Source organism: Sus scrofa, chromosome 4, assembly GCF_000003025.6.
Source record: "Sus scrofa isolate TJ Tabasco breed Duroc chromosome 4, Sscrofa11.1, whole genome shotgun sequence".
NCBI lineage: Eukaryota > Metazoa > Chordata > Mammalia > Artiodactyla > Suidae > Sus > Sus scrofa.
In genome coordinates, this window is record NC_010446.5 from 36,196,523 (window position 1) to 36,222,338 (window position 25,816).

The 25,816-nt window shown below is 41.7% G+C and overlaps 1 protein-coding gene across 1 annotated transcript in view; it reads left to right on the top strand.

The window, feature by feature from the left end:
- Positions 1 to 25,816, top strand: part of PABPC1 (poly(A) binding protein cytoplasmic 1) — a 90,432-nt gene that overhangs the window by 58,879 nt on the left and 5,737 nt on the right. Inside the window, exons 2-8 of the mRNA XM_001927747.4 lie at positions 11,526 to 13,340; positions 16,447 to 16,640; positions 16,847 to 16,962; positions 19,830 to 19,969; positions 21,618 to 21,712; positions 22,298 to 22,435; positions 22,622 to 22,717. Of these exons, the coding sequence (XP_001927782.1) occupies positions 13,148 to 13,340; positions 16,447 to 16,640; positions 16,847 to 16,962; positions 19,830 to 19,969; positions 21,618 to 21,712; positions 22,298 to 22,435; positions 22,622 to 22,717 (972 nt within the window). The 5' untranslated portion in view covers positions 11,526 to 13,147. The remainder of the gene's footprint in view (positions 1 to 11,525; positions 13,341 to 16,446; positions 16,641 to 16,846; positions 16,963 to 19,829; positions 19,970 to 21,617; positions 21,713 to 22,297; positions 22,436 to 22,621; positions 22,718 to 25,816) is intronic.

The following is a 25,816-nucleotide window of genomic DNA, read 5'->3' on the forward strand; positions in this document are numbered from 1 at the left end:
TTTTGGAGTTCCTCTCATGGCTCAGAGGAAACAAATCTGACTAGCATCCATGAGGACGCAGGTTCAATCCCTGGCCCCAATCATTGGGTTAAGGATCCGGTGTGGCCGCGAGCTGTGGTGTAGGTCAGAGATATGGCTTGGATTTGTGAGTGCAGCCCTAAAAAGACCAAAAAAAAAAAAAAAAAAGGAAGTTTAAAATGTAAACCTATGCTCTTCAATACAGTAGTTGTGAGCCATGTGTATTTACATTAATTTAAATAAAATTCAATTTAATATTCAGTTCCTTGGTCACAGTAGCCACACTTCGAGTGCTCAGTAGTCATTAGCTGCATGTGACTAATGGCTAGCACACAGGACAGCACAGATCGAGAACATTTCCACGTCATGGAAAGTTCTATCAGCCTACTATATAGACTTATGCAGAGTACCTCCCAGTTTCTGATCTAGCTCTCAACACTTAGCTGATCAATACACAGAAACTCAGGAGTACAATGATTCAAATATATTCCAGTGCTGATCTTCCAAGATGACTCACTAGAATGGTACTTTGAGGTACAATCAAAACTCCCACCATACGAGTTCCCATTGCGGCTCAGCAGTAATGGACCCAACTAGTATCCATGAGGATGTGGGTCCAGTTCCTCGCCCCGCTCATTTGCCACAAGCTGCAGTGTAGGTTGCAGACAACGTTCAGGTCTGGCATTGCTGTGGCTGTGGTGTAGGCAGGCAGCTGCAGCTCCAATTCGACCTGTAGCCTGGAAACATCCATATGCCACAGGTGTGGCCCTAAAAACAAATAAACAAATAAACAAACTCCCACCATAGATTTCTAAGGCCAGCAAGGATATAATTTTGTCACTCGGAAAAATCAGTTTGTGCCAGTGTAGACACTGGCAGTTATAGCCTAAGAGTTAGGAATTGTTTTTCTAAATGTAAACAGATTAAGTAAAACTAACATACTTGATATTTACTGAATTTGATATTTTGCACTGATTCAATAAATGAATCAATAGTACTAACATGATAAGGGTGAATAATGACATTCAATTCTATGAAATTTCTTTAGCACAATTTGTCGACTTTTCTCATTTTTGCAATCATTTGTGACCTCAGCTTTTCACAAATTAACACATTTCGACTGACCATAATCATCATTTTGCTTTTTTTTTTTTTTTTTTTTTTGTCTTTTTGCCATTTCGTGGGCTGCTCCCATGACATATGGAGGTTCCCAGGCTAGGGGTCTAATCGGAGCTGTAGCTGCCAGCCTACGCCAGAGCCCCAGCAATGCGGGATCCGAGCCACGTCTGCAACCTACACCACAGCTCACAGCAACACCGGATCGTTAACCCACTGAGCAAGGGCAGGGACCAAACCTGCAACCTCATGGTTCCTAGTCGGATTCGTTAACCACTGTGCCACGATGGGAACTCCACCATTTTGCTTTTGATACTCAAATTGACAGAGGTAATGAGTGTCCCTTTAAACTGGCCTCTGTGTTCACCATTATTTACCTCTGTGCAACACCATTATTTTTGAGAGTTTTCTGCTTTCTGGATCAATAAAATGTTCCGAGACTTACCGGTACCTTCCCCAAACCAGACATGAATCAGTCTTAGACATGTTGCTTTAAGTGAAATACAGTATCACATCCCAGCATTTAAATATTAGGAGCCCAGGAGTTCCCGTTGTGGCTTGGTAGGTTAAGAACCTGATGTTGTCTCTGAGGATGCGAGTTCGTTCCCCAGCCTCACTCAGTGGGTTAAGGATCTGGTGTTGCTGTGGCTGTGGCATAGGACTCAGTTGCAGCTCCAATTTGACCCCTGGCCCAGGAATTTCCATATGCCACAGATGCAGCCATAAAAAAGAAGAAAAAGAAATTAGGAGCTCATAGCATCAGCCTCCTGATGGTGGAGTGATATTATTCCTTGGCCATTTCATTGAGCAGAGCTAGAAAAGACATGTTTTATTAAATGGCATTAATTTATATTAATCTTTCCAATCTAGTTCTCACATTAAAGTATGCCTACCTTAATGTTTTATTCTTCATCCAAATTATATTTCCTTTTTAAATATAATTCAACAAAACATTCAGTTAGCACTCTAAATAAAAATGTGGGATTCTTGGAATTCCCTTGTGGCACGGCAGGTTAAGGATTTGGTGTTATCACTATAGCAGCTTGGGTTGCTGCTGGGGAATGGGTTTGATCCCTGCCCCAGGAACTTCCTTATACCATGGGCATAGCCAAAAAAAAGATGTTGGATTTTAAACAAAGTTACCATAGTTATTCATTTCTTTTATCTGATGATAAAAGCATAGAACAGTACAGAAATAGTGATACTAACAGTGAAACTATAACATTCAAATTTTTCTTTGCTTTTCTCTTAGACCGCATCTCACTAAGACTGTCCAGATCAACCACTTTGCCACTTGATAAGCCTCCATCCTGCATGTCTGTATTATGCTTACATTGTAGGGCTTGGTCCTCTTGTCTTGGTCCATCTGAGGGCAGCAGCAGGCAGCCAACTGACACTTCTGAGTTCTTGGATAAAGTGGCTTTCAGCTTCGCAGTTTTTCCTCTTGAGAAACTAGGATTTTGGACACAACATTGTAAATCAACTATACTGCAATTTTAAAAAAAGAACTACACCAAATAAAATTAAAAGTTAAAAAATATGATGGAGTTCCCGTAGTGGCACAGCGGAAACAAATCCGACTAGGAACCATGAGGTTGCAGGTTTGATCCCTGGCCTTGCTCAGTGGGTTAAAGATCTGGTGTTGCCGTGAGCTGTGGTGTAGGTCTCAGATGCGGCTCAGATCTGGTGTTGCCATGGTTGTGGTGTAGGTTGGCAGCTGTAGCTCCAATTATACCCCTAGCCTGGGAACCTCTGTATGCCCCAGGTTCGGCCCTAAAAAGCAAAAAAAAAAAAAAAAAAAAAAAAAAAGTTAAAAAAATACAAGGAGATTAAAAAAGAAAGAAACTAGGATTTTTGTTTTTCAAATGCAAATTATCAATAGTCATAATTGGCAGAGTGGCTATCTTCACCTTACCTTTTAAAAATAGATTTTTAAATCAACTATAACGGAAACAAATAAAAATCATGAAATAAATAAACTTTTAAAAAGTAAAAAAAAAAAAGTTAAAATAGATTTTTTACATGGAAAGACATGGCCAATGGTCCAAACTGATTAATGAAAAGGAAATGGTGTCGCATGGAAAGCCTGAAGTGATACTAACCAATTAAATGCAGGTTTAAACATTCAAACTATACCATTATAGATTTCCAGGTCAGAAACATACCTAATTTTGTCACTACAATCATTTAACGTACACATGTGAGGATGTAGGCAATTATCCATCATTTAGCATAAATATATTTTCTTGCTTAACCTGTGAATGAGCCCAGAGAAAGATTTCTAGAAGGAAGTTATTCATACCTGGTTGGTTTCCTAGAAGAAAAAACAAAGTAAACCAATGAACCGCAATTAAAGGAGCTGCCTAATCGCTAATGATACAGAACCAGAATTAATTTTCTTCATTTAATTTGACAGGTAGGTCACTAATGACTCACAAGAGCAGCTGCAGTTCTCTGTCAGGGCCTAACCCAGAGGAGGCGGCATCCTCTCTAAAGCATTGCTAGTGGGCCTGGATCTAGCTCTGTGCTGACCGTCCCTGGGTGCCTCTTTGCTCCTGCCTTGAGCTGTGTGTTGTATAATCAAGCTTGCCAAATGGTGGCTGTTTTTTTTTTTTTTTCTTTTTTTTTTTTTGGTCTGGTTTTTTGTTTTTTGCTTTTTAGGGCTCCATCTGCGGCATATGGGAATTCCCAGGCTTGGGGTCCAATTGGAACTACAGCTGCCGGCCTACACCACAGCCACAGCACGTGGGATCAGAGCCACGTCTTCGACCTACACCACAGCTCATGACAATGCCAGATACTTAACCCACTGAGTGAGGCCATGGATTGAACCCGTAACCTCATGGTTCCTAGTCGGATTTGTTTCCACTCTGCCACAACAGAAACTCCTGGTGACTGTTGTTAGAATAGGGAAACTCATGCTTCTCTCATGCCCCTGGTCCCAAACACCCAAAGCTGAGTTCACTGCACCTGCTTATGTACCCAAAGTACCTTGTATTCACTCTACCACTATGCCACTCTCTGTGTTGCGTTGTGATTGCTGGCAATCACATCTGTCACCCATTTGACTATTCTTCATGCAATATTTTACCATTATAGAAGTCTCCAGAAAGTTTACCTTTTCAGCTGGGGGTTGCTATATTCCCTCTTTATTCATATCAAATCGGTCTCAATGTTAGACTTAAATACCTCATAAAAACAGTCAACCACATAATAACCTCACTTGGAAAGTGACATCAATCTGTCTTTAAAAAAAAAAAAAGCCCAGGAGTTCCCGTCATGGCTCAGTGGTTAACGAATCGAGCTAGGAACCATGAGGTTGCGGGTTCAATCCCTGGCCTTGCTCAGTGGGTTAAGGATCTGGCGTTGCCATGAGCTGTGGTGTAGGTCGCAGATGCAGCTCAGATCTGGCCTTGCTGTGGCTCTGATGTAGGCCAGCGGCTACAGTTCCGATTAGACCCCTAGCCTGGGAGCCTCCACATGCTGTGGAAGCAGCCCAAGAAATGGCAAAAAAAAAAAAAAAACAAAAAAAAACACTGATGGAGTTCCCTTCATGGCTCATTGGAAATGAATCCAACTAGGAACCATGAGGTTTCAGGTTCAACCTCAGCCTCACTCAGTGGGTTAAGGATCCGGCGTTGCCATGAGCCGTGGTATAGGTGGCAGACGCAGCTTGGATCTGGCCTTGCTGTGGCTCTGGTGTAGGCCGGTGGCTACGGCTCCGATTAGACCCCTAGCCTGGGAACCTCCATATGCCGTGGGTGCAGCCCTGAAAAGGACAAAAGACAATAAAAAACAAAAAACAAAAAAACAAAAACCAGAGTTGACAAAATAAAAATGTCCACATGAAAACTGTTCCTGCACTTTTTTTTTTTTGATAAAATCTCTGAGAGAATTGCCCAATCTTCTAGAAAGTAAGCTCCATGAGGGAAAAGACTTTACTGGTTTTATTGTTTTATATACAGGGCCTAAAGCTTATACTGTAGGGCTAAATGAATATTTGATTTGTAGTGAATGAATGAATGAATGATTTTTTTTACATTGGCTATGGCAGTAATTTATTAGATATGTCACCAAAAAGAATGAATGAATTCTATAGTTCAGTGTCCCATATATAAAGAGCTACCTAAATGAATCTTTTCTAAGATTTATTACAGGGAAACAGTCTGTCTTCCTGAATAAACTTGTGTGCTTCTTTTCATTAGACAGTAAGAACTTATTTTCAAGTTCTTTGAATTTCTAGGAAGAGCAAAGTGGGATAATTCCAAGAATATCTTAATTGGTCTTTGTCTTTCAAATCCTCTTTTAAACTGCCACCGGAATTACCTTGGAATTACCTTCCCATACGCCACAAGGTCACAAGATTAGACTCTGTGCTCCTTTTTCATTCAAGCCCCAATCTATTTTTTCTAATATTCAAGCTCCATTTTTCCTTATATTTGCCCCCGATCCTTCACTCTCTCCCTTGCCTTTACCCACCTTTGTCTGCCATGTTTCAGCCATAAGATTTTCTCCCACCCTCAACATACCTTGTTTATTTCCACCTCCACCATCTTCCTGATGTTGGTTCCTTCACCTTGCAATGCCTTTTGCTCTCATTATTCCAGGTATTGCTGCCCTTAATTCCCAAATCAGAGACCTCATCCTTCGATCTTGCACTGCCTGTGTTTGAATCAAAGTTGTTTTGGTGTTCCTGTCATGGCTCAGCAGAAACAAATCTGACTAGGATCCATGAGGACGCAGGTTCGACCCCTAGCCTCTTTCAGTGGGTTAAAGATCCAGTGTTGCCGTGAGCTGTGGTGTAGGTTGCAGATGGAGCTTGGATCTGGAGTTGCTGTGGTTGTGGTGTAGGCTGGCAGCTACAGCTCCAATTTGACTCCTAGCCTGGGACCTTTCATGTGCCGTGGGTGTGGCCCGGAAAAAAAAAAAAAAGAAAATTAATCAAAGTTGTTTGACTTCTTTAAGCCTTAGTTTCCTCATTGGCAATATTGTTGTTTCCTATCTGATAGGGTTGTTGTGAGGAGTCGGGTAAGTGCTCAAGAAATATCAGGTCTGAGTTTTAACAAAATTTCTTCTATTTACCTGAAAGATATTTTTGTCATTCTTTACATCTTATGTATTTAAGATATCTGTGCCTTGGAGTTCCCGTCGTGGCTCAGTGGTTAACGAATCTGACTAGGAACCATGAGGTTGTGGGTTCGATCCCTGGCCTTGCTCACCGGGTTAAGGATCTGGTGTTGCCATGAGCTGTGGTGTAGTTCGCAGACACAGCTCAGATCCCATGTTGCTGTGGCTCTGGAGTAGGCAGGCAGCTACAGTTCAGATTAGACCCCTAGCCTGGGAACCTCCATATGCCGCGAGAGCAGCCCCAGAAAAGACCAAAAAAAAAAAAAAGATATCTGTGCCTTTAGGAACCATGGTCCTAGAGTAGAATCCATTTCAAAGTTCTCGTGTTGACTCCTCCCCACGTAATCCACACCCTAGAGAGATAATCGACTTTAATTGTTGTTATTGTTGTTCACCTAATATCGTCTCAACAGACAACTGTTGCAATTTTCTCTCTTCCCCATTAGTTTTGGACAGTAACAGTCTTATCTTTTGTATGTTTGTATATTGGATGTCTCTATAACACTTGTGCTTTCTGTATGAATTTGGTATCTGCCAAATTAATGTGTGGTTATATTTACAGAAATAGGAGCTGCTCAATAAATGGTAACACCGTACATTATGTAATTTAGATTTACATATAGTATCTTTTTCAGATCTCACGATAACCCTATTAGGGCGATAGTAATACGCCTGTTACAGTAGTAGCCCTGTTATCATAACAAACACACTGGCTTAACATGGATGGCTATGCCATTAAAAGAGCATTTTGTAAGAAACCTAAGTAGTCTGAGATTTCTCTGGGTTTCTTATTCTCTTCCACAAGAAAGCCATTAATTATCCTTCTCTCCCAAGATTCTTTCTCGGTTTATGAGTAAGTTAATGACCCTAAGTGAGCCTCAAGATCTGTGTTTCAAGATCTGTCTTCCTGCTTGGCAGCCATTTTCTCAGAACCAACGTCATGTTACATCATCTGACACACAATGTCAGAACCAATTGCAAACTTGTTTATAAACCTCTTTGTTCTTTCGGCATAAGGAAAATATGTAATGCATAAGGGAGAAAACAAAAAATATGAATGGGACTCATTATAGGAATCCTTCTGATCACAAGCATGACACTTCACACAAAAAAATCTTTTTTTCCACAGTATGTGGAAATTCTGGGGTCAGGGATTGAACCTGTGCCACCACCACTGTGACCTGAGCTACTGCAGTGACAATGCCAAATCCTTAACCCACTGCACCACAAGGGAATTTACAAATTTACAAATTTACAAATTTCAGTAGGTGGGGAGTTCCTGTCGTGGCGCAGTGGTTAACGAATCCGACTAGGAACCATGAGGTTGCGGGTTCGGTCCCTGCCCTTGCTCAGTGGGTTAAGGATCTGGCGTTGCCGTGAGCTGTGGTGTAGGTTGCAGACGCGGCTCGGATCCCGCGTTGCTGTGGCTCTGGTGTAGGCCAGTGGCTACAGCTCCGATTCGACCCCTAGCCTGGGAACCACCATATGCCGCGGGAGCGGCCCGAGAAATGGCAAAAAGACAAAAAAAAAAAAAAAAAAAAAAAAAAATTCAGTAGGTGTTATGCTCTTCACCAATCCGGCAAATCAGTGAAGCAAAGAGCTAATCTAAAGAACCTATTATATACTTTAGGTCTTGTCATGGACATTGTTTAATATTTTTCAATTTCAAGGAGCTACAGAAAAGTACAGCTCTTCAGCTGAGAGAGAGCTGCTATATTTCCTTATTAGTCAGTTCAAATACATTTCTCAGTATTACCTAAAGATCTCACAAGGCCAGTCAACTTTAATTTGTCATGCATTACGTGAAATACTATAAATTATTCTGGATATTTTCCAAATATATTCAGGAGATAGCCTGAAAATTATTTAGAAATCTCTAGTGAGGGTCAAGTGAACAAGTTCTCTGGAGAAATTTACATTTCATTTGCTAAGATAAAAATGGGTTAATTGAATGATGTTGATGTCATTAGACATTCTTAGGCACCCACAGTGCAATGCTACACATATAAAGACATTATTCTGTGCCACAGCTTGCAACCTAAAATTAGATATACACAGGCAAGCCAGATAAACATAGACAGCACATTTTTTAAGACCAAAAAGAAATGATGGGAGAGAAAAATGAGAGTAGTGAATCAAAACGTCAAGGGGAATTGACAAATATTCCATCTTCTGTCTTTTACGTGTAGCCTTAATTACCTCTATCAGAAATGATCATACTGGAGTTCCCTTGTGGTGAAGTGGGTTAAGGATCCAGCATTGTCACTGCAGTGGCTTGGGTTGCTACTGTGGCACAGGTTTGATCCTCGGCTTGGGAACTTCCACATGTCTTGGGCATGGCCAAAACAAACAAACAACCCCCCCCCCAAATAAAAACAAAAACAAAAAGATCAAGAGGGAGGCTGTCTGATAGCCTCTAAAGGATGACAGGACATTAATGGGATTGCCATGCTATAGTGTCCTCAACTTTGGAGGTCCAGAAAGTCCTTTTTTCCAGCATCCCTGTAAGTTTCTGATTGCCTGACTTCGGGTACTAAGTCTACCTCCTGGAGTTCCCGTTGTGGTTCAGTGGGTTATGAACCCAACTAGTACCCATGAGGATTCAGGTTCCATCCCTGGCCTTGCTCAGTGGGTTAAGGAACCAGCATTGCCATGAGCTATGGCATAGGTCGCAGATGCAGCTCAGATCCCGGGTTGCTGTGGCTGTGGTGTAGACCAGCAGCTTCAGCTCTGAATCAGCTCCTACCCTGGGAACTTCCATATCTAGCCGGTGCAGCCCTGAAAAAGCATAATAATAATAATAATGAAATATCTAAAATAGTAAAACATCTAAAGTGGAAATGAGTGCTGAGCCTGTGTGTTAGGAAATACCCCCTCCAGTAGCCTGTGGAGGTCAGAGGTAGTACAGCACAGCAGACCACGTGGTCCGGATTTGAACACAGCCCTGGCTGCCCATGTGAACTTCAGGTTGAGATCTCCCTATTAACCTCCATCCTGTGTGGTCAGTCCCCAAACCTGGCTGGCCTTTTCCCTGAGGTTGGGTCAAAAAAGAAAAATCACCTCCAGTGTGTCAGGCTTCATGCTCTGTGCCAGGAATACAGATAAATAGGACCTAGGCTATCTTTTGGAGCTTAAACTTATCTTGGAGACAGCTCAAAACCAGACCATTTTAATATGATGTAATGAATGTAGTAGCAGAGGGCTGGTGTGGGTAAAGGCCAGAGGAAGGGTACCTAGCCCCATCTGGGGGTCAGTGAAGGGTGATAAGGAAATAGGGAATAGTCTGTGAGCCTGGAAGAACCAGGAGAGTTTCAGACCAGAAGCCAAGAGCATGGAGAGAGAGTGTCAGCTCCTGCAGATGTTGAACAAGATGGACTTAAAGAAAGCCCACTGGATTTGACAAATACAAGGGGGAATTGCTGGTGACAGGTGACAGGCAGTTAGAGGGGAGGTTGAGGTATGAGAAGTCACAGTGTAGTGGTCATGAGGAATCAAGGGAAGGCGAGAAGTGGAAATTAAAATCTCAGCTGTGAAAAGAGAGTGAATTAGAGAGGAATACGTCCTTAAGGGAAAGTTTGTTTTGATTTTCTTTTTTTTTAATCAGAAAGAGAGATTTCTAATCTGAAAGAAAGGAGCTGGTTGGAGAGAAAGAGAAAGAGGAGGAGGATGGATCGAGGGAACAGGTTCTTGATTCCAGTTCCAGATCCCACTCCTGTTTCCTTCTGAGATGGACTCTTGACTCCCTGTCCTGATTCTACTTGTTTCCTCCCCTCAAGGATGGACTTTGCTTCTAGTCTCCCTGGTACTCAGCTGTCCCTCCCTAAAATATGACAGTGATGCCCACTGAATGTCAAGAGCCACAGCTGCCTAGAAATCCTGATGACCAGCTAGAATACTTTTGTCTACCATCCAGAGCAACCTGTTTTGTCAAGAGGCCCTGGAGGCTTGACTATTAATTGGATTTAGCAATTGGGAGGTTGCTTGTTCAAAATGGATTATAACAAAGAGAAGTCTTTTGAGAGTTACTTAATCCAGGCTCTAGTGAAACCTGAGGTTAAGCCCGTTCTAGTGACTGAAGTTCCCAAACCCACTGTGAAGAGTGCTTGCCAAACTCTTGTCCTCTGACAAAATTTCTAGACCCCAAGAAGACTTTTTTTTTTTAACCTTTGTTATTTACAATGTTTAGTGAGGTCCACCAGAAACTTCTCCCTCGTCTTTCTCTACCAGAGGAATATGTTGAAGCTCCTGGATAGATGATCTGAGTGATTATGAATGGGTTTTGGTAATTTTCACCCTTGGTGTAACCTAATTTGCAAGTTGTTGGGGGATGCTCTCCCTTCACCCTGCTTTTAATGAGTGCACCTCTTCTTTTATCCCTGTTTGGTGTTTCATATTGTCTCTGTTCAGTAATTTAAGGAAAATACTAAATAAAAGGAAATTATGTTTTCTTTGAAGTACAATAATGGCATTTCCATCATTCTTTTTAAGAAAACTAATTTAGTATCTAATAGAAAATTGTCAGAGCCAGATAAAACGCTAGGCTTGGCTGTTAATTGTACTGACTAATGCTGATATTTATATGATTACCAGAGAGCTCATTAGAAGCTTCTTGAAGACAAGTATTTGTGTCTTTCATCTGTTTTCCTTCCCTACAGATACACTTGCTAAGTATTCAATAAATATATGGACGGCTGTTAACCACAGAGTTCTAATAGATTGAATGGTGATTTATCATTAGTAGTAGATATGTCTTCTTAATGCATAGTCCTCAGTTTTGCTCTTTTGCATACTAAGGCACATAAAGCAACGTATTTTCCAAAATATTATACTCTTCCTACCAGTTGGGGACAGACTAGCACTTATGGGGGATTCTGCAAGTTTACATTTTAATTAAATGAGAATAAAGTACCCAGTCCACACCTGGCAATGTATCTGGCATGCATTGAAGAATGAATTGGGCATTTAACTTGAGACCATTCCTTTAACAGTAAAATAATTACTCCTTGCTCCACCTCCCACACAATATTGCTGTAGGGAACAAATGATAGGATGTTTTTGCAAGTGCTTTAAAATCTGTAAAGTGCATTACTATTTTAAAGTGGGATCTGTATGTTGACTTAACATCATTCCTATTAACTAGTATTTTTTATGGCTATCAACTCATTACGTTTAGCATTCCTATTAAAGCCCATAACTAACTACGAAATTGTTTTAAACATTTTTAATACTGCGTTTTGACTAGTACTAATTTTGCTTGGTTGCAGGTCTGTGCTGTCACGCATGACTGATGTTCATACTTTAAAGAAAAACATTAATTTTTCTCGAGACCTTTTTTCTACCTCAAAGAAATTTCTGGCAGAAACGGCACGTATCAGTGATTCCAGTCTACCACCTAAGTGAATAGTGATCACGATGCCTTAAAAAGGCAAGTGGACAAAGCCCCCAAAATAGTTTCCCCAAATTAAAATCACTTCGACCAACGACAGCTCCTTCGGGCAGAACGAGGAGAGTCTAGGGCTCGGAAGCGAGAGGATCTGGAGTCTGAGGGCCCCTCCCCTCTCTCCTCCTCTACTGGAAGCACCGCGGGGCCGCCACTGGGGCCCAGGGACCGGACGGTTGGAGGTCCCCGAGCTGGCAGCCAGGACCCGCGGCCAGTTGGGGTCAGCGAGCGCTGCGGCCGTTGGGGACTTCAGCTCCCAGCAAGCACCGCTTCTGCGGTCGAGGCGCGCGGCGGCACTGCCCGCTGGGACTCGTAGTGCGGTCCGGTAGGAGAACGGAGGAGCCAGCCCTGGCTCCTTTCCCCCACGTTTGGGAAACCGGGCCTGGAAGGGATCACGCCCATCCACTCGTGCCCGGCATCCCTTGGGGGCGTGGGCGAATGGAACAGGGTTGGCTGCGGCGGGAAGAGGCCCGGGTGGCCGTGCACGTGGGGGGTAGTTAGCGCCCGGGAACCCGGAAGCCCCGCGTGCCGCCCACAGCCGCGGTGACGGGTTAACGCTTCTCCCGGGTGGAGGTGGGGCGGGGTGTGTGGGAGGAGGGGCCGTCCCACCCACCTCCTCCAAGTGCAGCCCGCGAGCCGGCCCTCCCCTCCCCCACAGGCGCTACGCAGCACAGGCTCCGCCTCCCCCGGCCGCGGCGCGTGCGCAGAAGCCCCGCCCCTCCGCCCCAGCCCCACCCCCACGCCCGCAGCAGCCACCGCCGCCACCTCTCCCTTCCTCTCGGCTCTTTCCTCCTCCTTTTTTTCTTTTCCCTCCTCCTCCTTGCCCCCTTTTCTCCTCCTCCTCCGGCGCTGACGTTCGCGTAGGGCCCTAGCGTCAGACGCGCGGGGGCGGGGCGAGTGCGGCGGGGGGTATAAGTAGAGGGTGCAGGAGGCGGTGCTTCCCCTTCTCCCCGGCGGTTAGTGCTGAGAGTGCGGAGTGTGTGCTCCGGGCTCGGAACACACATTTATTATTAAAAAAATCCAAAAAAAATCTAAAAAAATCTTTTAAAAAACCCAAAAAAAATTTACAAAAAATCCGCGTCTCCCCCGCCGGAGACTTTTATTTTTTTTTCTTCCTCTTTTATAAAATAACCCGGTGAAGCAGCCGAGACCGACCCGCCCGCCCGCGGCCCCGCAGCAGCTCCAAGAAGGAACCAAGAGACCGAGGCCTTCCCGCTGCCCGGACCCGACACCGCCACCCTCTCTCCCCTGCCGGCAGCCAGCAGCCAGCGGCAAGCGGATCGACTCCGTTCTGCGGCCGTTGAGTAGTTTTCGATTCCGGTTGATTTTTGTCCCTCTGCGCTTGCCCCCGCTCCCCTCCCCCCGGCTCCGGCCCCCCGGCCCCAGCACTCGCTCTCCTCTCACGGAAAGGTCGCGGCCTGTGGCCCTGCGGGCAGCCGTGCCAAGATGAACCCCAGCGCCCCCAGCTACCCCATGGCCTCGCTCTACGTGGGGGACCTACACCCCGACGTGACCGAGGCGATGCTCTACGAGAAGTTCAGCCCGGCCGGGCCCATCCTCTCCATCCGGGTCTGCAGGGACATGATCACCCGCCGCTCCTTGGGCTACGCGTATGTGAACTTCCAGCAGCCGGCGGACGGTGAGATGCGGGCCGGGCGGGCGAGCGGCCATGAGGCTCAGGCGGTGGTGGTGGCGGCGGCGGCGGGCGGGCTAGGCCGGCGGGCCCGGGGGGAGGGAGCGGGAGGGCATGTCACCCCCCCACACACAGGGCCAGTGGGGCGAGGTTCGGGCGCCGGGACCCCGGTTCCCCGTGTCCTCCGGGACCCGTGCCGCCAGTAGCCTCACGCCCCTCGCGTGCCTGGCACTTCCTCCTCTGCGACCATTTTCTCGGCCTCAGCGGCTCAAAGTTTAGGGTGATGACGCGCCGGGAGAGTGGGTGAGATTGGACTCTTCCAAGGCACTCCCGCCAGTAGCTGCGGGATTCTGGGGCGTCGAGCGTCGAGCCCCCTTCTCCGGCAATAGGTGGAGGCGCTCCTTCCACCCCAGGTTCTTGCCGGCGCCCCAGGACCGGGAGGAAGTGCCTTTCGGTGCTCGAAAAATACCACGTGTTGAACCCTGTAACCTCACAGGCCCGAGGCCTGTTCCTGCTACTGGCCCAGTCGCCTGGGGGAGCCACAGGGACTTAGAATAAAGTTAATTTGGGGATCTTGTGCTGGTCGTCAGGTTTCTGATTCCCGTTCTTAATAACTTGTCAGTGACTGATGGCTCTAGAAGTGTAAATTACCAGTGAGCCCAGCGTTGGGGGTTTTCCCCGAGATCAGGCACTTCTCACTGTAGCGTTAACAGGATGGGAGGAGGGGATATGGAAAATGACCCCTTTGAAGGCCATCGTTTTCTCAGGCAATTTAATTTAGGTCGTCTTAATTTTTTTTAATGAAACTAATTTCGCAGTACTAGTAACTTGTTCAGAATATTTTTTCCCCTCTCAAGTAGTTTCTCTGGTTTGGAGGGGTTTAACTTTTAAATGTCATCTGTTTTGACTGTAAAATGTTACTTGTGAGTGTGGTGTGGACTGGACCATAATATGCTTATGTGGCATTCAAGTAGGGGTGTCTTTATTTTTAAAAGTGGTCCAGAGTATCCCTACATGGGGAATGATTGCTCACAATGTTAACAGATACAGAGTTAGCTTGAAATTTATGAGGGAAAATGCAGGCAACCTTGTATTTTTAATTTGAAGTTAAACAGTTCAAAAAAATCCAGATTTTGGCAAACAGATAAACTATGTAGCCTGATGAGTTGCCAGGATTTTTCTTTATATTTGGATTAGTTGACTTACAAAAGTCATTTTCACTTGAGTTTATGACCCTATTTTGCCTCCTTTTTTCCCAGGGTACTTGAATACATGTCAAGTATTACAAAATACAAGGAATTTATTTTTGTAGGAAAGATCTAAAGGGTAGAATTTGAATTTCTAATAACAGACCTAGAGTTATTTAGTGGTCAGCTTTTCACTAGGTAAAGTTGATACTGAGATTTTTGGGGAGGCAGACTGTTGAGTGACACTGAGCCAAAAGTTGTAAAACTGCACTGCAGGTTTCCTGCCCTTTTGCTCTGTAAGCAGTAGCTCCACATGTCACTCCTTAGCAGTTCTTCTCAACTCTGGGAGAGATTTATCACTGAATGGAAGATAAAGTAAGATCAGGGAAGATAATTTGGGGGCAGATAAACTAAAGAGTCAATGGAGAAAATCTGTACGAATTCTAGAGACCATAAAATGGAAACCTTTGAAAGTGGTTGTTCTTTCTAAACTTACATGTAAATCCCAAAAAAACAATTTTTAAAAATTTGTTGGAATTTGAAAAGTCAAACTTGGAGGTTACCATGGTTACAGTACACTGCATATTATCTATCTATACCAGTAGACTAGTACTAAAACTGCTCAACAGAAGGTAGCATTTTTTTCCATCTAATGTTTATTTCATTTGTATGTGTACAAGTGATCCTCTTTAATATTTTCAGTGGTTTTTAACCCCCCACCCCCTAATTACTGCTACATTGATGGACTTTTAGAATAGCTTCTGAAAGTGACCAGTTTCCAATTTAACCGGAAGAGGTGACTCATTCAAAAGAAGCTCAAGCAAAGTCAGCTAAAAAAGTAGGGGAGCTGAGTAGGTGTGGTCAATTGATAATGAACTGACAGCTGGTTGTCACTATCTTCTAGAAACTGAAACTTTCATTTATAGAAAGAAGTAGCCAGAAATTTTGTCCTCTTAACTTTTCAGTTACATTGGCATGGAATTTGTGAAAATTTGTGTTTCAGGACTTCAGACAGACTGTGTTCCCCCTGTTTAGGGACTAGTCTTTTCTATTTAGAGTCTACATAAACTTGAAGTATTTCTTTAATGGTACAGGTGCACATTATTTGAGCCTTTATAGACTCTGAAATTGTAGGGTAGATATTGACATTTTTCTAGTACTATCCAGAAATAATTAACCATTAGTTATTAAATAAATGATCTAAGATAAAATTGGTTTTATATGTAATTAAAGCATTAATAGTGAATTCTGAATACTGTAGACCTGGAATTTCAAAAAGTTTGTATTTCTACAACTGGGTGTGCAGCATTAGTTTTTGAAGGCCTGATTCAGATATTGCCCTGACTGGGTAAAGCCTTTTTTTTTTTTTTTCCACATGGCCACAGGAAGTTGTGCCGTGAATCACTGAAATTCCCCAATAAGTCAGAAAAATTTTTTTTAAGAAAATGGATTAATTTTTGTATAATGTTGACAGTGATGAGCATTGAAAGTCAGTTTGGCAAGTAATAGGGAAGATGTTAAAGTGCTTGAAAATCCCCACACACTGCTGTGCCTGTGGGTAATCTGTCGTTGCTTGGTGGCTTTTATGTTGCTCATTAAATAAACATACTGTCTGTTAAGGAGAATCTCAATATTATGTTGACTAGGAACGAAGAGGTGCTCTTAAATTTCATGGCAATTAAAGGAAGAGATTGTTTCAGAAATATCTGTTAACATAATAAATGTAGGGTTTCTGGATTTGTCTTCTCTTTTTGTGTTAAAAAATTCAAATCCAGACTGGTATGAAGTTACGGTCCAGCCATCTTGAAGTTTAAAGAAGTAGAAGACCATGTGCCCAGCCATACCCTCCACAGTAGTTTATATAATCTTCCGTGGGCTGTAAAAGTTTTGAAATAATATTTACTTTGAAAATGTTCTTCTTGCAGCGGAGCGTGCTTTGGACACCATGAATTTTGATGTTATAAAGGGCAAGCCAGTACGCATCATGTGGTCTCAGCGTGATCCATCACTTCGCAAAAGTGGAGTGGGCAACATATTCATTAAAAATTTGGACAAATCCATTGATAATAAAGCACTGTATGATACATTTTCAGCTTTTGGTAACATCCTTTCATGTAAGGTTAGTAAAAATGTGACAGGTAAGCATACAGACAGTGTTTTAGCTACTTCATAGTTTATCCCTTAAAACAGCAACCATGCTCTCTGTGAATGGGTATCTCTATTTCCCAGATACCCAGGTTGGGTGGCTTACAAGTTATCTGTGAATACTGGAAAAATGCTAAATCAATAGCAAGTAATGAAAAATTGGTATACATTTTTCCCTAGGTGGTTTGTGATGAAAATGGTTCCAAGGGTTATGGATTTGTGCATTTTGAGACACAAGAAGCAGCTGAAAGAGCTATTGAAAAAATGAATGGGATGCTTCTAAATGATCGAAAAGTGTAAGTATAAATATTTAGTTAATCATACTTCAGATCTGTTTTTAATAGAGATATATGAGTAATATATTGGTGCTCCTAAAGAGATAGAACTAGAGTAAAAGCGAATAAACCACATCTTGGTGTTGTTTTTTCTCCACATTCAATATAACATACAAATAACAGTAAATTGATGCAGTTGTTTAGCATTCAGACCCAAGAGAAAGACAGGAGAAGATGGGTATGCTGGAATATAAAGCTTTTTCAAAATAAAGTCCATAGTTGAAAAACTAGAAATCTAGGCAGAAATTTAATCATAATTCCCAAGGTAGTAATTAGCCCATTTTCCATTCAAAGCTGAGGCTAAAATAATTTGCCTGTATTTAGCTGGGATGATAGATAAGCTAGGGTAAAAACCTAGTGGTCTGAACTCAGAGCCATACTCCCATAATTTATTGATGGAGTTTTAAAGATTGTTTTAACACCTTTTGGTTCCATTCCTCAGATAAAGATAAATTGGAATTCAGCCAGAAGTCTTCATGATTAATCTTTTCTGAAATAAACTTGTTCTTAAAAAATCCAAACTTTAAAATAATGACATTGGTAAAACCTCTGTGGGACTATTTTTGCTATAGATTGTAAAAATTGAGATTTTTGTGAAGCCAAAGAAATTACAAATCTCATTTTTTATCCTCAGTGCAAGTGGATTTTGCTTAATTATCTGAGCAGATTCATCTCTAAGGTTATTCATCTCTAAGTATCTGAGTTTATGTTGCTGTGTAAACTCATCACTCTTAAGTTGTGACTCTCATAAATCACTGCATCAGGTGGTATGACCTCAAAGTGATGAATGCTTATTGCAAAGGCTAATTTCGTAAAAATAAACATTTTTAAATGAAAGAAGTAGTCAGCATTATTAGCATTCGCAAATGAGATTATCTTTTGCCTGTCAGCATTGCTTGGGGGCAGAACGGGGATGGCTCCCACTGGTGGAGGTCTAGCTGTGGCTGCTGGCCTACACCACAGCCCACAGCAATGCCAGATTGGAGCTGTGACCTACACCATAGCTTATGGCAATGCCGATCCTTAACCCACTGAGCAAGGCCAGAAATTGAACATGCGTTCTTATGGATACTAGTCAGATGGTTTCCGCTGAGCCACAGCAGGAACTCTCTATTGCTCTTTTGAGTATAAAATGATAAAACCCTTTTGGAAAGAAGTTTGTAGGTATAAACTTAAGATCATATATATGCCCTTTGAACTGCTATGATTTCTGCCACTCTACCCTAAGGACAAATAATAGAAAGTATCATAAAGTCAGGTCATTATTTACAAAAGTAGAAAGTTGTGCTGTCCACAGTGGGATATTACGTTCCCCTTGAGAACATTATAAAACTAATATCATGGAGAAGCACCATCATATGGAAGGGCATGGGTGGGGATTAAGGAAATAAACTTAGGTATCTCCTATGGAAAGAAGTTGTGCTGGAGGAATGCTCTTAAACACAGAGAACAAAAAGATATACTAAAAGTCAGTCATAATTTAGGTGGGATTATGGGAGCTGGGTTTTTGGTTTTTTGTGGGTTTTTTTTTGCTTTTTAGAGCTGAAACTGAGGCATGTGGAAGTTCCCAGGCTAAGGGTCGAATCAAAGCTACAGCTGCTGGCCTACACCACAGCCACAGCCAGGCAGGATCTGATCCGAATCTGTGACCTACACCACAGCTTACGGCAGTGCCGGATCCTTAACCCACTGAGGGAGGCCAGGGCTCAGACCCTCATATCCTCATGGATCTTAGTTGCATTTGAACCACTGGACCTTGAAGGGAACTCCTGGGAGCTGGTTTTTTATCTTGATGTATATGATAATGCTCTTCAATAACACTTGTGCTGCTTTTGTTTTTGGGGAAACCTAATTTTTTTTTTTTTTTTTTTTTTTGTCTTTTTGCTATTTCTTTGGGCCGCTCCCTTGGCATATGGAGGTTCCCAGGCTAGGGGTTGAATCGGAGCTGTAGCCTCCGGCCTACGCCAGAGCCACAGCAACGCGGGATCCGAGCCTTGTCTGCAACCTACACCACAGCTCACGGCAACGCCGGATCATTAACCCACTGAGCAAGGGCGGGGACCGAACCTGCAACCTCATGGTTCCTAGTTGGGTTTGTTAACCACTGCGCCGCGACGGGAACTCCGGAAACCTAAATATTTAAAACGTTGATAATGCTGCAGAGAAGTTTGCTACAATCTGTTTTATGTTAAGAGTAAAGAATTGGGTAGTTTAGGAGCTCCCATTGTGGCTCAGCAGTAACGAACCCAACTAGTATCCATGAGGATGTGGGTTTGATCCCTATCCTTGCTCAGTGGGTTAATAATAAGGACCTGGTGTTGCCATGTATGAGCTGTAGTATAGGTTGCAGGCATGGCCTGGATCTGGCATTGCAGTGGCACAGGCCGGCCGCTACAGCTCCAGTTCAACCCCCAGCCTGGGAACTTCCATGTGCAGCTCTAAAAAGACCAAAAAAAAAAAAAAAAGGTTGGGTAGTTTAAATTTCTATTGAAATATTTCAAACAAAGTGCAAAAGCCATGGTGAAGCAGTAAAGAATGTTTTGCAGGTGTATTCCCACTCATTTGTATTGATGGATGTAATCTTAACTCAGGGTTAGCTAGAAGGAAGGGAAAGGAGCGTGCATGAAGAGAAAAGTGTTCTTTTTTTGTGATTTAAGAGGCTTATTCTTAAATTTGTTGCTTTCATTTCTTCCCTTCAGGCTGTATTTCTGTTTTATAGTATATTCTTTATTAGGGATTCTGAAATTATCAGAATTAACCATCAGGCTTCATTAACCCAAATTTCATAAAATAGAATCTAATTTTATAGTTCTGACATATTTTATTAGATTCGTTGGACGATTTAAGTCTCGTAAAGAACGAGAAGCCGAACTTGGAGCTAGGGCAAAAGAGTTCACCAATGTTTACATCAAGAATTTTGGAGAAGACATGGATGATGAGCGCCTTAAGGATCTCTTTGGCAAGTTTGGTAATGTGTCTGAATTAAATTTTTATACTTAGTTCTAAGTAGTTGCTCAGTATTAGTTTTCAGTAGTACTTTATACTTGGGTACTTGAAAATATTCAGTTAAAAAAAATTCATAGTTATTTAGATTAAGCTTCTGATAGTCCATTATAAGATGAAGTAGCATGTAAGTAAAATTGTTGAGTTTAAATGTTAATAGCGTATTGGCACAGTGAGGTGTGACTGTAATTGAAATAAGTTTTAAAAGGTTTTCCTATGTTAAATTGTACTGGGTTTATGCGCTTACAGATCCCATCTCATCAAAGGTATTGCATGTGAGACAGTCCACTTAGGTTGGAAGGTAGTCGCTTAACTAGGGGACAGGTAAGATGGCCAGTTTTAGGATATTTGGTCAGTCTCAGCATCACGTTTGAGCAGTTTGAAAGAATGACTTTCAAAGACAAAGACCCGGATTTTCTGGGGATGTCTCCTGGGATGGCCTTCTGAATCTGTGGAATCTTGGACTATTCTTTTCTTGCCTTTAACATTAACTTTCTTAAACTTTGTAATGAAGTATACCCAGCCTCCCTTGAGATAGTTGTGCAGCCGATCTTCTCAGAAGATGAACTTTAAATTGTAAGATGATTTGCTTACTTCTTTACCCTTTGCTTTTCCTTTTGTTGGACTTAAATAGGGGTCCTTTTTTTTTTTTTTTTTTTTTTTTGCATTTCAAGTCATAAAGAATTAGGAAATCTAATACTTTAATCTTGCCAGGTGGCTTGCCACATTGAACCCTCCATTTTGAGCAAAAATTTGTCAGTTTGTACAAAGGTAAATTGTGTAAGATGAGGAAAATAGTTGCATCTTACTCTGAATTTTCTTTATTGACTGGTTTTTGTATATTTCATCTGTCTGTTTCTTTTATAATTAGAAGCTATTTCTAAAGTTGGAGATTGTTAACCACTTCACAAATGAATAAATGAAATGCTATGTTAGTTGACCATCAATATGTAAATTTGTTGAATATTTTCTTGGCTTTTTGCATAGCCAAGATTGGAAGTAGAGCCTTAGGACAGAGGCCTATTCAAAAGAAACAACCTGTCTGTGTCCATACATCTTAAAAGTTTTTTGATCAGATGTCATTTTTAACCATTTTCCCCACCTACCTGAGATAGTGACCCACCTCAGTTAAGTCTTTTTCATGGGGGGCCAGGGAACATGTATCTTCATAAACATGCCACCTTTTCTAGGCGATTCTGCTCTCTCCCTAAAGGTCAAACTCTGTTCTTTCTACTTCCTATTGAAAATCAAGTGGGCCAAGGCTTAAGAAATTCTTGATTAATCAAATTGTTTAAAATAATGCATCTGTTTTATACTAATGTTAAGACTAAAACATCATCTTTTACAGTTGTCTAAAACATACCTGCTTAAGTGGAAGGAGGAATGTTTCAGGGAGTAGAGTATTTACTTAGTTTCTTAATAGAAATAAAACATCTTTGAAGGAAATGTTTATGCCTGTAGTGGGAGGGAGTGGTTAGAGGAGGAATAAATGTTTGGAATTCTTTTTAATCCCCATTTTTGTATTTTTTATGGCTTTGTGTATTGAAACTTGAAATGTATAAGCTAAACGTTCTATAGAATATCTTTGAATCATTAAAAAAAATTTTTTTTAGGACCTGCCTTAAGTGTGAAAGTAATGACTGACGAGAGTGGAAAATCCAAAGGTTTTGGATTTGTAAGCTTTGAAAGGCATGAAGATGCACAGAAAGTAAGAATTTAAATATACTAATCAAACACATTGAAGATTTTCTGTATTTTTATATTCAGACACAGGGGATATAAAGTCGAGTTGCTCTTGCATTGAAATATACATGGATGCCAGTGGCTATTCTACATGTTTGAATTGCTTGCATTATATATATATAAGCTTAAAGAGTATAAATTGAGAGCTTATATTGTCCTATAACCTCAAAGTTGAGGAGTTCCTATTGTGCCTCAGTGGGTTAAGAACCCTACTAGTATCCATGAGGACTTGGCTTCACTCCCTGGCCTCACTCAATGGGTTAAGAGATCTGGTATTGCCGTGAGCTGTGGTGTAGGTGGCAGATGAAGCTCAGATCTGGCATTGCTGTGGCTGTGGTTTAGCCCATCAGCTGCAGCTCCGATTCAACCCCTAACCTGGGAATTTGCATATGCCAAAGGTACTGTCCTAAAACATGGCCCTGGGGTGTGGGGGGGAACTCAGATTTTAAGTTTTGTGATGGGTTCATGTTAAGCTTTTATATTCATAACAAATTTTTTAAATTAAATGGATTTATATATGCAAGCGATTAATTTTTGTGATTTCTCCAAGGCCGTAGATGAAATGAATGGAAAGGAGCTCAATGGAAAACAAATTTACGTCGGTCGAGCCCAGAAAAAAGTGGAACGGCAGACGGAACTTAAGCGCAAATTTGAACAGATGAAGCAAGATAGGATCACCAGATACCAGGTTCACTTCTAAGCTAAACAAGCAGAAATAAGACAGGGATAAGGAAACCTATTTTATGTTCATTTATTTCAGTTACTGTCAGGTAACTGGAGGGTTTGAGAAGGGAGGAGGAGAAGAAACATGGGATAAGAAAGGGACTAAGATAATGGTAAGCAGGCTTAAGAATCACTGTGGTTTGTTTTTTAGGGTGTTAACCTTTATGTGAAAAATCTTGATGATGGTATTGATGATGAACGTCTCCGGAAAGAGTTTTCTCCATTTGGTACAATCACTAGTGCAAAGGTAAAGCATATGATGCACTTATAAGATTTGGGAAGAAATTGTGCACATGGATATATGTATATAAATTTCTTCAAAGAGTTTTTCTTTAAATGAATGGTCAAACATTCTTTTTCTCTTCTCTAAATCATTTTTCAGACAATTATATCTTTACTTCAAAAGCATAAATTCAGATTTGAAGTGGATGTTGTAGCCAGTGGTTTATTTTTGCAGGTAATGAGGAGGGCCGTGCCTGTGGCTTATGGAGGTTCCCAGGCTAGGGGTCCAATCAGAGCTGTAGCCACTGGCCTACACCACAGCAGCTCGGAGTCAGAGCCGCGTCTGCAACCTACACCACAGCTCACGGCAATGCCAGATCACGGCAGCCCACCGAGTGAGGCCAGGGATCAAACCCATATCCTCATGGATGTTAGTCAGGTTCATTAACCGCTGAGCCACAACAGCAACTCCAAGGAAGGCTGCATTTGATGACTGTAGGTAGTGAGTAATCATTACGTGGTATGCACCCTTCTGTACTCATTACACTAGTTTTTTACTGATTAAAGAAGGTAATTTATTAAGGAACTGTAGTTGTTAGTGGCAGGCTAATTTATATTCACAAACAGTTCATTCTGAGGAGTCAAACTTAAAGCCCCCTAACGGTAAAGGTAGAGATCATACTTGCTTTTACCTGAAATCAGAAACTATGAAAGAACAGCAGTAAGATTTTAGTTTAAATTCTAGAATTTTAATACAGGAACCTCTGCTCTGGGTGGTTATTTGTTTTTGTTTTGTTTTCTGGTGTCCATGGTCCAAGAATCCTTCTGTATGTAAAGTTTTATGCACATGTATTTTGGGGTGTTGGGAAGAGTATTTAAAACTTTAACTAGATTCTCAAAAGAGTATAGAAAACATTAAAAGTCAACTTTAAAAGATTAAAACTTTATTCTGCAAACTCCATTCTCCATTGATAGTGAGAATGTTATGGGCACAGTAGGTGAATACAAAAATGCAAGTCCCTTTTAAAAAGTCTTTGTGGATCGTATCACTATTGGCAAGGAGGTGAAAAGTTCATTAAGAATTTATTGAGAGGAGGGAGTCATTACGTTAACTCGATAATGCTTGCTGAGAGAAACATTTATCAAGGCAGAAGTGTAAAAAGTAAAATACGACTCTGGTATTCCTTTTCAGTCTCCAAAAGCAGTTTGCTTGGCCTTCCCAGATAATTTTCCATGCTTGTACATTTTCGTATACATATAAACAGCTTTCAGAAAATTGGATTGTATTATAAGAATTCTGTAAAAATTTGCCATTTTACTTAATAGTAGATCTAAGTCCATATTTCAGGCTTTTTTTTTTTTGGCCAAGGGATGAATATTCATTGTATAGATGGACCATAATTTATTTTACTGTACCTGTGTTAAGTTTTACATGTTAACACTGTTAGACCCACCACTCTAATAAACGTAGATCTTTGCACACATCCCAGTATTTTTTTTCATTGAAGTATAATTGATTACACTGTTGATTTAGCTTCTTCTATATAGCAGTGACTTAGTTATACATATATATTCATTTTTATTATACATTTTTATATTCTTTTCCATTATGCTTTATCATAGGATATTGAATATAGTTTCCCCAGTGTTACACAGTAGATCTTTGTTTATCCATTCTGTGGTTTGTATTTGCTAACCCCAAACTCCCATTCAGTCTCTCCCTCACTCCCACCCTCTCCCTTGGCAACCATGAGTTTGTGAGTCTGTTTCATAGATAAGTTCATTTGTGATTCCACATGTGAGTGATACATGATAGTGTCTTTCTGATTTACTTCATGTAATAGGATTATCTCTAAGCCCATCTGTGTTGCTGCAAATGGCATTTCTTTCTTTTTTATGGCTGAGTAATATTCCATTGTATATATGTACTACATTTTCACCTGTTCCTTTGTCATTGAACATTTAAGTTGTTTCCATGTCTTGGCTATTGTAAATAGTGCTGCAGTGAACAATGAGATGCATGTATCTTTTAGAATTATTACAAATGTCCAGATATATGCCCAGTAGTGGGATTGCTGGATCATATCACATGCCAGTTTTCTGAAGTTCTAGAATTAAAATTGGTAGTGGGTATGTGTAATTAAAATTAATACAACTGAATTGTCCAAAAAGGCTGAAGAAATTAATAGTGGTCTTGTCAATTTAGTAGGAAGTGGTTTTTGTTCTTTGGGTTTTTTTGGCCCGGTGGGGGGGTTGTCTTTTCAGAGCCACACCACGTCATATGGAGTTTCTCAGATTAGGGGTTGAATCAGAGCTGTAACCGCCAGTCTACATCAGAGCCACGGCAGTGCAGGATCCTTAACCCACTGAGTGAGGCCACGTATCGAATCTGCGTCCCGTGGATACTAGTCAGTTCGTTTCTGCTGAGCGATGATGGAAATGCCCAGGGATGGGTATATTTTAAAATAAATTAGGGAGTTCCCCTCATGGGGAAGTGGTTAATGAATCCAACTAGGAACCATGAGGTTGCGGGTTCGATCCCTGGCCTTGCTCAGTGGGTTGAGGATCTGGTGTTGCTGTGAGCTGTGGTATAGGTCGCAGACACGGCTCGGATCCCGCGTTGCTGTGGCTCTGGCATAGGCTGGTGGCTACGGCTCCAATTAGACCCCTAGCCTGGGAATCTCCATCATATGCCACAGGAGCGGCCCTAGAAAAGGCAAAAAGACAAAAAAAAAAAAAAAAAAAAAAAAAAAACCAAAAAAGCAAATTAGTACTCAAAAAGGTTTAGCAGAGTTCCCACCATAATGTAGGCTCTCAATAAATGTTAATATTGTCCTATCATCAATTTTCCCCTAGCCTAGGAACTTCCATATGCAGCAGATGCAGCCTTGAAAAAAAAAAAAAAAGGCAAGATAGCCTTTTTAGCCTCCTTCACCCCTTTTCACCTGCTGCCTACCTCTCTGGCAACCATCAATCTGTTTTCTGTATCCATAAGCCCAGTTTTTTGTTTTGATTCCACATTTACGTAAGATCATGGGATTCCCTTTTATTCCTGTTTTGTTAGTTCCTGTGCCACCAGCATACTGATTAATGCAGCTGTACAGCATGCTTACGTACATTGCAG